Source organism: Asterias rubens, unplaced genomic scaffold (genome assembly GCF_902459465.1).
Source record: "Asterias rubens unplaced genomic scaffold, eAstRub1.3, whole genome shotgun sequence".
In the NCBI taxonomy this organism is placed as follows: Eukaryota; Metazoa; Echinodermata; class Asteroidea; order Forcipulatida; family Asteriidae; genus Asterias; species Asterias rubens.
The window spans coordinates 1-18,498 of NW_022985761.1; the positions used below are offsets into that span (position 1 = coordinate 1).

At 38.9% G+C, this 18,498-nt stretch overlaps 2 protein-coding genes across 5 annotated transcripts; both read left to right on the plus strand.

Annotated features, from left to right (window-relative positions):
* Positions 1-962: 962 nt before the first annotated feature.
* On the plus strand, positions 963-5,321 carry LOC117306657 (leucine-rich repeat protein SHOC-2-like; the record flags this gene model as incomplete). Its single annotated transcript, XM_033791143.1, is given in 4 exon segments — positions 963-1,087; positions 1,786-1,873; positions 2,486-2,555; positions 5,245-5,321. Coding segments are annotated over 3 exon segments (236 nt in total), but the record flags the coding sequence as incomplete, so codon positions are not given.
* A 139-nt stretch (positions 5,322-5,460) lies between these two features.
* Positions 5,461-17,375, plus strand: LOC117306655 (ATP-dependent RNA helicase DDX51-like). Of its 4 annotated transcripts, XM_033791140.1 has the most exons (12): positions 5,658-5,741; positions 6,226-6,303; positions 6,911-7,073; positions 7,994-8,139; positions 9,836-10,014; positions 10,527-10,629; positions 12,975-13,115; positions 13,609-13,806; positions 14,366-14,598; positions 15,307-15,472; positions 16,181-16,315; positions 17,039-17,375. In XM_033791140.1, exons 2-12 carry the CDS (start codon positions 6,250-6,252, stop codon positions 17,060-17,062), a joined length of 1,542 nt encoding a protein of 513 aa, XP_033647031.1. In that variant the 5' UTR covers positions 5,658-5,741; positions 6,226-6,249; the 3' UTR covers positions 17,063-17,375. The 4 variants fall into 4 exon arrangements, with proteins under 4 accessions (XP_033647030.1, XP_033647031.1, XP_033647033.1 ...); XM_033791139.1 differs by having other exon boundaries at positions 5,461-6,303; positions 6,923-7,073; XM_033791142.1 differs by lacking the exons at positions 5,658-5,741; positions 6,226-6,303 and adding an exon at positions 5,897-5,983 and having other exon boundaries at positions 6,923-7,073.
* The last annotated feature ends 1,123 nt before the right edge of the window (positions 17,376-18,498 follow it).

Consider the following 18,498-nt stretch of genomic DNA (forward strand, 5'->3'; position numbering starts at 1 on the left):
CGACGTTTCGATCAGTATGCTCTGATCGTCTTCTGGAGAATGCTGGACTCTGATGCTGTATGCTGCTTAAGTACTGGGCGGTGGATCAGCGGTGATGCATGAAGGCGGGAAATAGAGGCGGGAAGTGAACTCGATGATGCGTGGTGAAACCTGTTGTGGAGCCTAGGGTGGTGTGTGGGGGGTGTGTGCTCACTGAACCGTGTCAGTAGGAACAAGCACAGGGGATAGTGAGGGTGTGGGGCCTAGGTGACTGAGGGTATAGATGACCCAAAGCAGTCTAATGGTTGGGGCCTAGGGGGTGACCGTGGATATAGAAGATCCATTGGTCGGGAGAAGGGGGAGCCAGATGTCGCTGATGTGGAAGCCGATGTCTTGGGGTACGGTGTCATGCTTGTGGATCTCTATGGCCTCTCTGATGCGTCTAGGGTGCCACGCCTGGATTGGAGCGATGATTTCTGCTGCTTCCCAGTTCACTCGGTGGTCAGTGATGTGGGAATGCTTGACGATGGCGGATTTATCGAAGTCCCCCCTCCTTCCGTGTGCTCGGTGTTCCTTAAGTCTAGTGGGAAGGTTACGCCCGGTTTCCCCGACATAAACCTTACCACATTCGCATGGAATGCGATAGACTCCGGCACGGGTGGAGGGGTCCTTCTTGTCCTTGTGCGATTTAATTATTTTATTATTATTATTGTTGTCCTCCAGGCCTGAACTTGGTATTAGTATCTCATGAGGTTCTTTTTTTTTAAACCACGGCTTTGGCTCCAGATGCAGCTTAGAATAGCTTGGCCCCCGCGGCTGTTTTGACAATTATTGTGCGTGTTTTGCCTACGTGCTCAGGGCTTCAGACGAGAGGACGGAGTCTGAAGACGAAGCCGTGGATTCGAAAAGGGCCTTAGATTGACTGCTGTAAAATTTGGGATTTTTCCAATATTGACTAACTGCATGTCTTCTTTCGGCTACAGATGTAGGGAGTTGGACTTCGATGGTGGAGTTAAATCTAGGCACTAATCAGTTAACCAAATTACCAGAAGGTATCCAGTGTTTGACCTCGCTAGAGGTTCTGATCCTCAGTAACAACTTCCTCAAGGTAAGCATTAAATAATAATCAGTTTTCATATTTTCCTCAAATAATTTCCCCTTACCAGAGGGAAAATTTTGTGTACTATATTATATTATTAATAATAATAAATAGTTTGTTTATAGTGCTTTTCACTCCCGAAGGGTGTCCAAAAGCCCTTCACATAACCTTGGTCACTGGGCCTTAAATCATTCATTGAACCATCTCAGCTCCCTGGGGGTATACAGCCTTGTGCAACAAATATGCGCTACTCGGCTAAATCAATCACAAGAACCATCTCTGCCCTCACAGGTACCCACTTACCCCTGGGTGGAGAGAACCAATTATAGTTTAGTGTCTTGCTCAGGGACACAAGTGTCCTTTCCCGTAATTGGTGACTTGTTCGCTGTTTGGTTAATTAAAAAATACTGTGCTCCTTTAAGAGTGAAGTTGAAGTCCTGCATTCAGCTCTATAGATATACCCCCGGAATGCAAATGCGAAGCAAGTTTTGACGTCACACGGCTGTTTTTGCAGCAAATGTTTGGAGAAGTTGAACACTTTTCAATTGCCAATCACATCAAACTTCGCATTCGCAGGAAGTATGCATTGGACTTTAGTGATACAATATTTGTATTTTATTTTGTTAATTTGTTTTAATAGATTTAAAAACATTTTTTTTTTACAATAAAAAGTTTTTTTTTCTGACATTTTATTGGTGTTCATTTAGAAACTTCCGAGGGGCATTGGTAACTTAACCAAGCTGAGAGTCTTGGATCTGGAGGAAAACAAATTGGAATATCTACCATCAGAGATTGGTAAGTGTCTTCCTTTTAAACACTCCCCCCCCCCCCCATCCAGCTATGCTACCTTGGGCTGCACGCTTTATCTATGACTCTCTTCTTGTAGTGTTAGACTAGCCTGAACGTCTGACGTCATTCTACGAGGCTCGTGAATAACGCCAGAGACCAGGCTCAAAAAATTGCAAAACCGGCGTGTAGTTTGACCTCTGACCTCTGTCGTTTCACATATAGATACGCAGTCAAATTCCATTGCTGACTTGAGAGCAGTGACTATTTTGGCATCTATGTCACTGCACGTGCATTGTATCCAATGGGAATCACTGGATCTAGCGGCAGCGACCTGTCTTTATCCTTGTGGTTTTGGTGACTATGTTGTATAGTTCTGAGAGCGGTAGTGATACATGTTTTTTTTTTTTTTTTTTTTTTAATGCTGCCGAACTGTTTTGACACACACAATTTGCCATGTTTGTCAGTGATTGAGTTTATGAATGAGTCAGTCAAGTGGGAAGCACATTTTCTTCAGACAAAAACATTATCAGGCATGGCTCCTATTATTAAAACCTGAAGATTTCACTGGAACTTTTTCTTCAAAAATGTTATAATTTTTCCCATATTATTTTGTTGTAGGAAATCTGAAGGAGCTTCAGTAACTTGTGGTGCAATCCAATCAACTTGTGAACTTGCCAAGAGGGATCGGGTAAGAATAACATCCATGAATATAGTTAAAGGATTTGGGTACCTTTTCAAAATGTCCATAGATTTACATTAAACTTACAGGGTTTGAAGATAATGATAGTGGAAAGCTTCCCTTTAAATGTCACTTACTGAGGTGCTGTAGTTTTTGAGAAATGAGTAAAACAATGTCATGAAAATACGTTTGTAAATGCTTAAAATAATTTTTGACTCATGAGACGAAAATTATTTTCATGACATTGTTTTACTCATTTCCCAAAAACTACAGCATCCGCACGTACATGTAATATTTTCAGGGAAGCTTTCTACTATCATTATCTTTAAACTGTGTAAGTTTAGTGTAAATCTATGGACATTGTGTTTTTTGTCCTACAAAAGTTACATACACCCTGTAAAGGCACTGGACACTATTGGTTAATGTCAAAGACCAGTCTTCTCACTTGGTGTATCTCAAGATATGCATCAAATAACAAACCTGTGACACTTTGAACTAAATTGGTAGTCGAAGTTGGGAGATAGTAATGGAAGAAAAAACACCCTTGTCATACGAAGTTGTGTGCTTTTAGACGCTTGATTTTGGGACCTCCAATTCTAATTCTGAGGTCTCGAAATCAAATTTGTGGGAAATTACTTCTTTCTCGCAAACTACCTCAGAGGGAGCTATCAACAGCTCTCCATTGCTTGTTACCAAGTATTGTTTTTATGCTAACAATTATTTGAGTAATTACCAAAAATATCCACTGCCTTTAAAACTTTTATTCACTAATAATCAATGCACTCGACACCTTTTGAAATTTTCAAAGACCAGTAAAGGATGCAAAGCCGTTGGTCCTGGGAGTTGTGTTACGCACATTAAGGAACCCAGTGCACTTATCGAAAATAGAAGGGGGTTTGCCCCGGTGTTCCTGGTTTAATTGGCAGCATACTGCAGCACAGCACCTTGTAAACAATTAATAATAATAATGATAATAATATTTAAAATTTATATTGCGCCCCTTACATACAAAATTATCAAAGGCGCATGTTAAAAAGTACAGAGTGGAAGAAAAGGACAAAGAAAAAAGACTGGTCACCAGGCCAGTGCCCAAACAAAAGTATGGGGATACGTCTGTCCTGCCAACAGAGAACTAATAGTTACCTATTACATAGGCCTATATCCCTGCTTGCATCGGTAATGTTTTGACCTTTTCAGGAGACAGACGCCTCTAACCCTATCTATGCTAAAAATTCTAAACATAATGCTATGCAAAGGAGTCTGTCTCATTCCTCAAAACGTTGTTCCGCATACATTGCAGGAAATACTGAATGTTGAAGCACCTTTGGCGTCACTGAGTGACAGGTGTATGTGCGCTATTTATAAAAAGCCACAATTAGTATAATTATTATTAAATCAGAGACGTTCTCATACGTTTTTCATTTGTGTTTTTAGGTAAGACATGCATAATAACGATTTGTTTAAAATAGTATCCTTGGAGATATTGACAAGAAACTCTCTGTAAGTTTGGTGTTACTTGACCTTTCTGCTGCATTTGATCCTTAAGGTCCAGCTTGCCATTCCACCTTCCAGGTTGAAAGCTTATGGGGATAGAAATATTTTGTTCTGGATACCAGCGCTTTATTTGATTTATTATTACTGTTATTAAAGCCAGTGGACACTATTGGTAATTGACAAAGACAATCTTCTCACTTGGTGTATCTGATCATATGCGTAAAAAAACAAACCTGTGGAAATTTGAACTCAATTGGTAGTCAAAGTTGCGAGAAAATAATGAAAGAAAAAACACCCTTGTCACGCGAAGTTGTGTGCGTTTAGATGTTTGATTTCGAGACCTCAAATTCTAAACTTGAGGTCTCGAAATCGAATTGGTGGAAATTTACTTCTTTCTCGAAAACTTTCTCGAAAAATTTCTCACAATTTTGTATACCATCAACCTCTCCCCATTGCTCATTACCAAGTAAGTTTTTATGCTAAAAACTATTTCGAGTAATTTTTTACTTTTGTAATCCTCCAATTTTCCAAGTCCAATTCCAATCAATTACCATCGCAGCGTTCAGTTCACACGTTATTTATAATATAATATAAATTATATTTTAATCGGCCACAGCACACACCCAACCCTTGGGGGTCCTACTAACTTGCCTCCAACTCGCCGTCAACTCCTCCAATATAGGCCAACATTTAAAATCCTCAAATCAAAAGAGGCATACTACTAATTACTATTTGTTACTATTACTAAAATTAAAAATAATAAATAGAACTGTGTAAAGTATTATTATTATTTTGTACTTATTATGTTATTAGCTAAAAGAGAATTTTCATAAGTTTTTAAGGTTACTTACAGGTACATTGATGATTGATTTAGTTTGTAGTATACTAATAACAATTAAATATTTAGTTTTTTTCTTGTAAAAAATGTATCTCAAACAAAGCGGCAAAACCAGCGACCGCCTTCTAGCTTTTTCACAGAGCTTGCTCAACATACATGATGATGTAGACAACAGAGGGCGCTTTCCTGCATATTGAATAATTAGCTCAAGGGCAAGATGGCAAATATCAGTACCGCATAATAGTGTATTTTACGTACTAGGCCTACGCGTCGTGGAAATTGATCGCTGAAGTTTCTACTTAACCCCCATGTATATCTACCGTGCAATAATACCAAGACTTTTTTTGTTTTGTGATGTACGTACAGGTTTATGGTTGGAGATCACTCTCAAAGATCATCCTCTGAAGCTATCTTAACAAGGTTGCATGAAAAAGCCAAAGCAAGAAAAAGAAAAAGTCTTGAGCAGGCATCGACAAACACCAACAGTAGCAGCAAAATCCTTGCAGAAGTTTCCCATGATGAAATTTCCGAGAAGGCAGAAGAAACACCGGCCAAAAGGGGAGCTGGTGAAAAGACAAGAAGAAGAAAACGTCAGCCAAGAAGAAAAGTCTAGCACCGAAGGTCATCTTAAAAAAGTTGTACGCAAAGGCTAGAGACCGTGAAACTGCTATAAAAGCTAGAGACGGCAGCAAAGAGATCAAACAAAGTAAAACAGTCGAGCAAGCACTGTTAACAAGTAGTAGCAGTGAGTTGGTCAAAACATCAGATACGACAACACAAAAGACTCCAAAGGACAAAGTTAAAAAGAAGAAGAAAAAGCTGAGTGCTGCTTCAAGCTATGAACTGAAAAGTGAACTTCCTGACGAAAAGGCAATTGTTGAAGATCTTGAAGAGAGTCCTTTAAACTCCAGTTGTGACGCTAAAGTGGCTAAACAGAAAGTAAAGAGCAAAACTACTTCAAAGACTCGTAAGCGGAGTACAATTCCATCCGATTCTAAAAGAGCAAAGAAAAGAAAAGTTGATGAGAGCTCTTCAGGCATCGCTGAGACTCAATCATCAGAAGGGAGTGATGAAGAAGAAGTTTCATCTTTAAGAAATGGCTCCGGTGAGGATGTTAACAAAGATGGTTCATCAGATGTTAACAATGAAGATGAATCTGTGAACAACAAACGTGTCAAAAAGATTAAAAAGATTAAAAAGAGTAAAAAGGGTGATGTGATTATCCCAAATGAAGATGATGGTAACCATAGTAACGTAACTGAGGAAATGGAAATTGGAGTTGACGTTGAAAAGGATGATGACACTGAGGTAGATGTAGGTCAGAGGTCAAAGTCTGCCATTTCTGATGATGAGATTGAGGATGAACAAGAAATGGCAGAGGACTTTACAATTCTAGGTGACAAGAAAAATAAGAAGAAACAGAAGGTAAACTTTGCTCAATAACATTAATAATGATGATAACAATTAACCAGTATAATAGCACCTTTCACACCAGAAAGGTATCTCAAAAAGCTTCTAACACTATACCCCTGGACACTGGGCCATTTAGTTCATTCCTTAAACTATTTCAGCTCCCTGGGGAGTATACAGCCTCTGCAGTAAAACTCACTTTCAATAAATATTACATATGCCATACAATTTATGACTGAGAGCCGTTCACCATCACACGTCAGATGCTGGTTTGATGTTTACCATGTAGAGCATCTACGTAGTAATATACTTTTATTTTGGCTGGACAATTGATGGAATCAGTTGCTCCCTTCCAATTTAACAAGTGATAAACTTGTTTGTCAACTTCCATCGCTTCAAAAAAAGTGACTTGAATTCTGACTTTTGTGCCTGAAGGTTTACCTGGTTTGAAAGGATGATCAAAAAATGTACTAGTCTTAGTAGGAGGGAAACTCAGATACATTTTGTAAATTAGGTCTAAAATCTTAAATACAAAACAGTGAAAGGCAGGGATGAAACCACAGAGCCAACCTTAATACTCATTGGTCTAATTGATGTGATGCTTTATTACTTTTGACATTTGAACTTTGACCAGGTCACTAGAGTGCTTCCTGATTGGTTGGCTCGTCCAATGCTGATTGAACATGACCTTCAGAAACACAGTGTAGATGTGGACAAGATGAAACAACTGGATTCACTGCTTGTGAAGAGACTACAGGATGATGGTGTGATGCGTCTTTTCCCTGGTAAAGACTTAATACTGTTTTCTGAATTGAACATTTAACATGTCAACAAATATCACACACTTTTGTCAATTGTTGTACCTTTTGTTTTTTTAAATGAGAATGAAACCAATGGTAATAATTGTTCCAGTCGTCACATACCTGTTAAGCCCGGTTCATACTTCATGCGAATGCGAAGCAAATTTGACGTGAATTCTGTCACAACCCTCCTTTTGCAGCGTTATTCGGAAGTGAGTCGAGCAGAGTTCAACTGCTGTGAATTATTCGTTGCGAATTTGTGACATCAAGACTCGCTTTGCATTCGCAGGAAGTATGAATTGGGCTTAAGTCCTAACTCTAGCATCAAATTGAACAATACACATGTAGTTCCATTACTACCCAGTTGCAAGTGCCTGCAACCTTCTCAATATTCACTTTGATGACAATATTTTGCTGAACCATCATGTCAGCAATAGTTGTGCTGCTTCGTTTGCTCTTCATAGAATTGGCTCCATCAGACATTATCTGGATATGAAATCTACTGAAATATTGGTTCATTTCCTGGGTCATGTGCGTCATAGATAATTGCAATGGACCACTTTACGGACTGCCGGACACTCAACGCTGCTAAAATTCCGCTGCTAGAACTTGCGTTTTGGAATCCTTACCACCCATTCTAAATGATTTTTGTTGGCTATCGATACACGCCAGAAGATATTTTAAAATGTTGGTTCTCACCAATCAGTGAGTTTAGTTCAGGAGTATAAAACAAAAATCAGCTAGAAATATGTGATCTTCACTTAAATCCCTACTGACTCCCACAGTTTTCAAAACCAAGTTGCACTGTTCCTGCTATAGTTATCTTGTTTCTTTTTTTAAAACAAACATGGTTTACCAAAATTTGAAACTGAAATTTATTGTGACAGAACTTTCTTTTATTGCAGTGCAACGACACGTGATACCAGTGATTCTTGATTCAGTTAGACTAGGCATTCAAACTGGAGATGTAGGTTACCGTCCAAGAGATGTATGTGTCTCTGCACCTACCGGTAGCGGTAAAACCCTGGCATTTGCAATCCCTATTGTTCAGGTAGGTACACGTATGTATGCAACATTTAAAGGCAGTGGACACTATTGGTAATTACTCAAAATAATTTTTACCATAAAACCTTAATGGTAAAGAGTAATGGGGAGCTGTTGATGGTATAAAACATTGTGAGAAACAGTTCCCTCGAAATCAAGCATCAGAAAGCACACAAATTCGTATGACAAGGGTGTTTTTTCTTTCATAGTTATCTCGCAACTTCGATGACCGATTGAGCTGAATTTTTCACAGGTTTGTAATTTAATGCATATGTTGAGATAGAGCAAGTGCAAAGACTGGTCTTTGACCATTACCAATAGTGTCCAGTGTCTTTAAAGGGAAGGTATACGATTTGTGAACATTCTTAAAATTAATGGCAATGCAAACTTACTTGTTTCGAAGTACACATTTACTATCGGTTTTTTGTAGTACATATATGGTTTACAGCAGGTTGTACACACAGTATTCCCCTGGTGCTGAATTTCCTGTGTGGGGCTACTAAAATGCACATCCATTTTTCCTCAAGACTTTTACTCTGTGAAGAAAGTGTTTTGGGCTAAGTTGCAAAATAAGCTTTTTACTCAGTATTTTAATTCCCATCTATTGCAGTAAACATTATGGGCTTTGGATAAAGAATAACCGAGATACGCTTATTTCATTACCACTATTACCACTATTCTATCAAGCCCAGTTGCTGTCGATTTTCATCGGGGCCATCGTCCGATCCAGACCCATCGCTGCTGCCGGCAGACCCAGTGTCGTGTTCATGTACATCGTTATCGTTGACAAGTACACATTACACGTACACAGTACACATACAGCATTTTCAACACATCAGAATCTCTCGAAAAAAGCTCTTCAAAGTCTAATTCTCCAGAGTCTGAGTCCTGAAAGTTTTCCAGAAATGCTGCATGGACGTCCATTGTGTCCGCATTTTGTCTTAGCGTACAGCTTTTTGATCGGAAATTGTGAGAAAATTTGAGACAAAAGATGTTTTTTTTTTTGATGAAATATCGTTGCACACATGTACAGCTAGATACATGCAGCTGGATGAGGGTCAGGGGTCAATAGTTTCCCAGAATTCCTCACCTATTTACTTGCAGTACTGCTGGGCGACTGGAGTCGCCGACAGCGCGCAAGGAATAAACACGCTCGTCGACTGTGGTCGCCGATAGCGTGCAAAGGGTTAAGAGTCAGTTCACTCTGAAGTAGTGCTCCAGGTGAATATGAAAAAAGACAGGAGTTTAAAAATAAAATAAGTTTGATTCTGAGAAGCATTTCTGGGAGAAATTATTCTTCCTTTGTGGACATATTTGCTACTAAATGTCACAAATTATCTCATTTAGCAGTAATAAAGTTTTAGAGCAGGAGGTTGTTCAACCCCAAATTTGAAACTGAGAAAGGCTCCAAAGGCTTGTGGAATCACACAATTCTATGCAACATGTAACTTTGATTAAAACCAATTGAGCCCAAATTTTCCAAGGTTTCTTATTTGATGGTTACATGTATATTTTGATGTTGAGATGCATATTGATGTTCCTATCTTTGACAATTACCAAATGAATACCTTGGAAGTTGCGTTCTGCAGGTTTCTTATAGTTACATGTACTTTGTTGGGCTTTGACAAATTGACAAAATAAAAGTGTTGTCCATAAATGATTAAAACAGTATTCATTTCCCCCTTTTTTTCGGCTGAACCCAGGCCCTGCTTTACAGAATGGTACCCCGTATCCGTGCTCTGGTTGTCTTGCCAACCCGTGATCTAGCCCAACAGGTCCACAAAGTCTTCACTTCACTCTGTAAAGGAACCAGTCTTAAACCTGCTCTGGTTGGTGGTCTGAAGAAATTTGGCCAGGAGCAAAGAATGTTGGTTGAGACAAGGTAAGAATGACTTCAAGACGCTGGTAATATTTATGTGTGTTTACTGTATATATTTGATTTGCGGTAAAACCATTTGTGTGCCTACTTGCCAGGTAGATTTTGTTCTTTAGAAAACTGTCTTGCTTTATATTCTTCTACCACGGAGTAGATTTCGTTGATCTTGGGAGACTTCCTGTTCTGAAATGAACTCTCCTGAGCGGAGGTAGAAAATTGACTGGGACTACTGCTTTAGTTTATAGAGGATCGTTATAAACCGCACTAAACAGCAAGTGAGTTCGTAATTGGTCTCAACATTTTGACTAGCTTGCTTTAGTCATCAACAGGAGTATGAACAACAGGGGCAACAGCCGTGCGACCCCCAGGTTTACACACTCATCATCTTCTGAGAAACTTTATGTGGCAGCAATTTTTATCGTTTAAAAATGAAACAGATGCGTCCTAGACAATGACAAAGAAACTTCATAATGTAGCCTTAACATGCACATAACATTTTATAATTTCTGGTTGACTAGTAATGGAGAGACCCAGTGTGACATAGTAGTGGCTACCCCTGGCAGGCTTGTGGATCACATTAATAAGACTCAAGGCTTCTCTCTCCAACATCTCAGATTTTTGGTAAGTACTACATGCATGCCATGTAACTGTCTAAAGGCAGAGTCACACTGCAGCGATAGCAAAAACGATAATGATCTCGGCACAAATAGAACACATTGTATTGGTTGATTTGATCCAAGCAGAATACGCACACGCTCATTCAACCAATAGAATGCATTCTCTTTGCGCCATGGTCATTATCATTTTTGTTATCGCTGCAGTGTGACTTGTCCTTTAGGCCTGGTTCATACTTCCTGCCACAATTTTGACGTCACAAATTTGCAACAAATAGTTTGCGTCAGTTGATTTGTACTCACATCCTGCTAAACATTCTCGGCGAAAACAGCCCTGTGAGGTCAAAATTTTCTTCGCATTTCATTCGCAGGAAGTATGAACAAGGCTTAAAGGCAGTGGACACCATTGGTAATTACACAAAATAATTATTCGCATAAAACCTTTCTTGGTGATGAGTAATGGGGAGAGGTTGATGGTATAGAACATTGTGAGAAACGGCTCCCTCTGAAGTGCCATAGTTTTTGAGAAAGAAGTAATTTTCCACGAATTTGATTTCGTGACCTCAAATTTAGAACTTGAGGTCTTGAAATCAACCATCTTAACGCACACAACTTCGTGTGACAAGGGTTATTTTTCTTTCATTATTATCTCGCACCTTCGATGACCGATTGAGCTCAAATTTTCACAGGTTTGTTATTTTATGCATAATGTTGAGATCAAGTGAGAAGAGTGGTCTTTGACAATTTCCAGTGGTGTCCTGTGACTTTAAAGACAGCAAGCCTTCATCGCTGGTATCCAACTTGAACCCCTCGCATAATGTCAAAAAATATTGATTGCTTTGAGTAAATCTTATAACTGGCATGGTACTGTTTGGTCTTATTTCGCAAGTTGGCCTCTATTAACTTATTTTAATAATTTGACAATTACCAATAGTGTCCACTGTCTTTAAGGCTTTGCCGAACTCGGGGGCTGTGGCTACAGCTGTTTCTCAGGGCTGTGGCTACAGCTGTTTCTCAGGGCTGTGGCTGCAGCTGTTTCTCAGGGCTGTGGCTGCAGCTGTTTCTCAGGGCTGTGGCTGCAGCTGTTTCTCAGGGCTGTGGCTACAGCTGTTTCTCAGGGCTGTGGCTGCAGCTGTTTCTCAGGGCTGTGGCTACAGCTGTTTCTCAGGGCTGTGGCTTCAGCTGTTTCTCAGGGCTGTGGCTGCAGCTGTTTCTCAGGTTAACCAGTCTTTCATTGTTTGTTAAAGGCAGTGGACACTATTGGTAATTTTCAAAGACTAGTCTTCACAGTTGGTGTATCTCAACATATGCATAAAATAACAAACATGTGAAAATTTGAGCTCAATCGGTCATCGAAGTTGCGAGATAATAATGAAAGGAAAATAACCCTTGTCACACGAAGTTGTGTGCGTTTAGATGGTTGATTTTGAGACCTCAAGTTCTAAACTTGAGGTCTCAAAATCAAATTCGTGGAAAATTACTTCTTTCTTGAAAACTATGGCACTTCAGAGGGAGCTGTTTCTCACAATGTTTTATACCATCAACCTCTCCCCATTAATCGCACCAAGAAAGGTTTTATGCCAATAATTATTTTGAGTAATTACCAATAGTGTCCACTGCCTTTAACATAACAATATTAGTGGCTTGTATAGCACTCAAATACATCCCTCAGTGACACTCATGACGCTCTAACAGTCTGTATTTTTCCTGTAAGGTATGTGGAGCTATTTTTTTATAAGTGTGAGACCTTTTCCCTTTGTTTACAATGTGCTGTGGCGCAATATGGAGCCAATCAAACCAGCAACACAGGGTGAATCCCTTTCTTGTTTACTGTAAGTGCACTGGGTCTTTTACGTGCATTAAACATCAAACGGCAGTTTTCAACACTTTTATTTTTTTATGATAACAAGTTCATAGACATGTGCTTTTAGGTTATTGTGAAGCAGTTAGAAAAGTTGTTAAATCGCACCATGAAAGCAATTTTTAATCATAAAGATCAACTCAATATAACGGACTGTCTCTCTGCTGTGCTCTCCACCTGCTTCGAGGCTTGTACACGTCAGGTCAGGATCACCGGCCTTGGTAATGTGGGTTGTAAAATGAATTTGTTTAATCATTGTGTGCTTTACTGACAACATCAAGGCCCAATTTCATAGAGCTGCTAAGCAAAACAAAATTCTGATGGCTGATTGTATGTGAATCAATTCGGAATGTATTGATTATAGGTTATTGAAGAGGCTGATTGAATGATCAATTTTGAATACATTTATTATACATGTAGGTTTATTGACAAGGCTGATCGAATGATGAGTCTTGTTGTTAATCAATAAATGTGTAATTGATTGATTATAGGTTATTGATGAGGCTGATCGAATGATGGATCAGATATCTCAGGATTGGATTGCTCAAGTAGAGAAGTGTGCATACAAGGATAGTAGAAGGCAAACTCCAGGACCAATAACAGTAGCTAGCTGTTCAAAGATTCAAATGCCAGTAAGTAATGATCTATAACAATATCAGAGTCTTACATTATATAGCACCCTTATCTACAAAGCAAGGTACTCAAGGCGCTGAGTATATACACACTTTCAGAAAGGTGTGTTTTTGTAGAGGTGAATTATGAGACCCAATTATGTAGCACCTTATAAGGGTTTACAAGGTGCTATGGCGCATACAGCAGCCACAGCCAGGAACACTGGGGCAAACCCTTTCTCTTTTCAATAAGTGCACTGGGTTCTTTTACATGCGTTACACAACACATGGACCAACGGCTTCACGTCCCATCCAGGACGAAGCAATGGTTAATTGTCATGCTTAAGGACACAAGTGTCGGGGCTAGGGATTCAAAACCCACTCAGTCTTGGCACAACATTATGGTGAAATGAAGAGCTTTAGACTAAAGTGGTCTATCCATGATGCAAACAGGGACGTGTTTATTAGAAGCATTGAACATGACACTAAAACTTGCTTGTTATTCTATTTTTAGCTTCAGAAGTTGCTGTTTTCTGCAACCCTCTCTCAGAACCCAGAGAAGTTGACCCAGCTCAATTTATTCCAGCCTCGTTTGATAACATCTGTTGTGACGTCGAAGAATAGAAGAAAACAGAAGCAGGTGGATGGTCAGGAAGCTTTGGAGGAAAGAGGGGAGTTTGTTGGAAAGTTCACCACTCCATTTGGACTCAAAGTATGTTTTATTCATCAGGCCATGAAGAAACTATGAATAAGTTTTGCTTAGAGGGACACGTTGCCTTGAATCGGTTGATAGTATAAAACATTGTGAGAAACGGCTCCCTCTGAAGTGCCATAGTTTTCGAGAAAGAAGTAATTTTCCACGAATTTGATTTCGAGACCTCAGATTTAGAACTTGAGGTCTCGAAATCAACCATCTAAAAGCACACAACTTCGCGTGACAAGGGTGCTTTTTCTTTAATTATTATCTCGCAAGTTCGATGACCGATTGAGCTCAAATTTTCACAGGTTTGTTATTTTATATATAATGTTGAGATACACCAACTGTGAAGGCTAGTCTTTGACAATTACCAATAGTGTCCACTGACTTTAAGATTAGACCATGAGCACTAAGATTGTTATCAACTGGAAGCCTGGTTCGTGGTTACCACTGAGCAAGGTCACCTGTTTGTGGTTTTCCCAACAAAATAAAGCCTTCCCTGAATATTCCAGGAGATAGTTTGACGAGGTGCCTCAGCAGTTTGCATTGGCTAATTCTATTTTCTGATGTTTAGGAGCGTTACATCCAGTGCACGCCTGGCGAGAAACCCTTAGTCGTTCTTCATCTCATCCAGTCCCTGAAGCTCTCTCAGATCCTGTGTTTCGCAAACACCATTGAATCCACACATCGTCTCTACCATCTGCTCAAGCTGATTGGAGGGATTGAGGTTGCAGAGTTTTCATCCAATCAAACGGCAGGACAAAGACGGCAGATACTCAAACAGTTCAAAGCTGGCAAGATAGAACTGTGAGTAACTGTTGAGTAATGGGTGTTGTTTGCAGTATGCCATGTGAAAATCTCTTTTGAGTGTCATTATGCTCTGATCGTCCTTAGGAGACAATCGTAGTATATGTTTTTTTGGAGATGATCAGAGCTTACTGAAACAGTTCAAAGTTGAAAATTATTAAGTGGTGTGTAATTCAATCAAAATCTCTTTCAGTATGCTCAGATCGTCTTCAGTCCTGAAAAGAACCAGTGGTTGATAACTCAGTTTTCAGGAGACGATCAGAGCATTGGGTTTTAGAAGACGATCAGAGCGTAATGATGGAAACGTGTTGAGTTGTCAACAACCGGTTCACTTTCAGAACCAACCCTACTTAAAAGATATTTTCTCATGGTGTTACCTCAAACCTCACATACTTCCACCATGCAAAGTTTTTAAATCCTACTTAACTGTTTGAGTTAAACAAACTCTAAAACTATGGGAACGTTATTGGTATGTATAATCAGTACTTTCCTGATTTCTGTGGAAAAAAGTTACAGGCATATTACTCTGGTAGGATTCTAACCCATGACCTTTGCAATTTTAGAGCAGTGTCTTACCAACTATTATTATTATTATTGATACATGTACTATGCTGTCAATGTTCTTATTTCAGGTTAATCTGTTCCGTTGCCATGGCTTTTATTATTTTTTGTTAAGTTGTTGATTATGTTGTAAATGTTCTTATTCAGGTTAATTTGTTCGGATGCAATGGCTCGTGGAATGGATATAGAGAATGCTAGATACGTCATCTCATATGACATGCCACCTTACATCAAGACGTATATACATCGGGTTGGTAGGACGGCTAGAGCCGGCAAGACAGGAGTAGCTTATTCATTGCTTCAAGAATATGAGGTATGTCGTTGCATCCAATTAAGGATCATTGCAGGAAGATTTTAGGGAAACCTTTTTTTGTTTTTAATGTACTGTATGTGGCCCTGAGTTGTTTTAAGGCCAAACAATTGGGAAATAGGACTCGGCTTTCGTTGTTTATCATGAGTTGTTGTTATTTATTCTGCAAGTTATTATTTGTGTTGTTATTTATTCTAGAAGACGAAGGGAAATATAACATGCTGACTTGTCTTCGATCAGTATTTGAATGACGGGAAAATATAGTGCGTCGCCAATGGTGTGTTAGCTGATTTGAAATGGTGTTAGCTGATTTGAATTGAGCGTGATTTGCATGAGATGAATATTTATACAAACAGTGACGTAATGCTACATCGACGAATTCAGTTTAAGAGGGGGTTATTATTCATCCTGGTTACAAATACACCTCTTACCTCCATTCGAAAACTGCTTTTCAAAGGAAATTGAAATTGCTCATCCTTTATGTTTGTATTTCAATGTTAATGCATACACCTTGTATAAAGAATTTAAACTTTTTGAGATTTTGTTGCCAAACTCGGTAGTTCTTTTATGTATAGCTTTTCCCGTTTTCCTTGCTGTGTGTGGTTCCCCCTCCTGTGTGCCTGAGCACCTCATTTTGGTGGATTTTGGCGCCTTATAAATATTCTTTATTATTATTATTATTATTAATGACATAAGTGATTATTTATTCAGGTTCCCAAATTGTTGAAGATGCTGGAGCATGCTGGCAAGACTAACATGATAAAGCATGACGTTGAAGAAGATGAGATGGAATATCTGGTAGAGTCATATGAGAAGGCTCTACAGAAACTACCAACAATCTTACGGGTAGGTCTAGTTTCATCTTACTTTATCTTTACTCATTCGCTCTAAATGACTCCAAAACTGAGATGGAATATCTGGTAGAGTCATATGAGAAGGCTTTACAGAAACTACCAACAATCTTACGGGTAGGTCTAGTTTCATCTTACTTTATCTTTACTCATTCGCTCTAAATGACTCCAAAACTGAGATGGAATATCTGGTAGAGTCATATGAGAAGGCTTTGCAGAAACTACCAACAATCTTACGGGTAGGTCTAGTTTCATCTTACTTTATCTTTACTCATTCGCTCTGAATGACTCCAAAACTGAGATGGTATCTGGGAGAGTCGTATGAGAAGGCTTTACAAAAACAACCAACAATCTTACGGGTAAGTCTCCTTACTATGACTAGAGCAAGCTAGTGGAAACATGTAGACCAATTATGTACTCGCTCCGTGTTGGTTCATAATTTTTGCGATACCAATTTGGCGTCAATTTGACGTCTACAACTCTGTTTTCGTTGCGATATTTGCAAGAGAGTTGAGCACAACTCAACTGTTGTGAATTATTTGTTGCGAACTTGTGACGTCAACATTCACAATGCATTCGCATTCGCAGGAAGTAATCACACAGCAATAACCCTGCTTGTTTTAAGCTGTAATTCATCACATGCTCTTTTATTTGCCGATACATTCATTTTTTGGTTTAATAATTAAATAACTTTTTTTTTGTATTGTTTATTTCTTAGGTGGAGAAGCATTATTCCATGTGAGGTATCATGGATTGATCTACCGGCCGTTATTCTTGGGGTTCCCCCTAGGGAATAGAGTAGTGTGAAAAGGGCTGAAGTTAAAGGAACTCGCTGACTTGGAAAAAGTGTTTGAAACAGTTTGTTATGAAATACATTATGGTTAGAAAGATATCTTAAAAGAGGAATACAATGATCCACCCAAGTATCACTCGAAATTGCACGGTTTTCGTTTTACGATGCGAGCTAACACCATCTGCCCTTTTTTTGAGTCAAAATTTTGGCTCCACAAAATGGCCGACCGTGTTGCTTCGCGACGCATAAGGAAAACCTTGCAATTTCGAGGCATGCGTGTGTGGATTGTTATATTCTAATTTTATATTCTTTATCTAACTATATGCATTTCATAACAAAAGGTTACAAACGCTTTTCAAAGACCAACTCGACCGATCAAAGGCTCTGCTTACGATCACGATTCCCCGCTTACATGCAAGGCGCCAAATTTCTACGCTAGCCTAGGATGCCTAGTAGCGTGGAGTAGCCAAAATTCACTGCTAACCAATAAAATACCCTTGCTGCAAGCCGAAATTCCCTGCCTTCGTAAGCGCTGATTCCGTGCTTACAGTAAGCAGAGCCATGAAATTGGACCCAGGACTGCTCCATCATTTAGAATCAAAATATTTTACTCTGAACCCATACTATAATAATAATACCAGGGCACAATTTCAAAGAGCTGCTAAGCACAAAATTTACTAAGCAAGACAATTTCTTTCTTGATAACAACAGAATTACCAACCGAATTTCCTTGTGATTTCTCAAAATAAAATTCTTGGAAACTTCTCAAAAACTATGTTACTTCAATGGGAGCCGTTTCTCTAAATTTTTAATATTATCAAAAGCTCTCCATTGCTTGTTACCAAGTATTAAAGTTCGTATGCTGACAATTATTTTGAGTTATTACCAAAATTGTCCATTGCCTTTAAATGCTAAAAAATAAACGAGGTATGAAGTAAGAAACTCATCTGTGGGAGTAGCAAGACAAGTTCTCAAAAGAACGTAATCTACCCAGCAAGTAAAAACACAAATAATTAATGTCAAATTTGCATCAGGGATAATTAAAGATTAATTTTGGTTTTTACCCATACACCGATGTGTGTTAGCAATTAGTTGGTAAGACACTGCTCTAGAATTACAAGGGTCATGGGTTCGAATTCCACCCAAGTAATATGCCTGTGATAATTTTTCCCAGGACTCTGGAAAGTACCAAATATACAGTGCTAACACTCATCGGTGTATGGGTAAAAATCAAAATTACAAAATACACAAAGTTATACCATTTTTACTATGATACCTCACCAAGCAGTGCTTCAAATCCCATATTCGTTATAATTGTTTCAATAAAATATTTCATAAATACAGCAATGACGACCAGTAGCTCAAATTTGAAAGAGTCTATTATT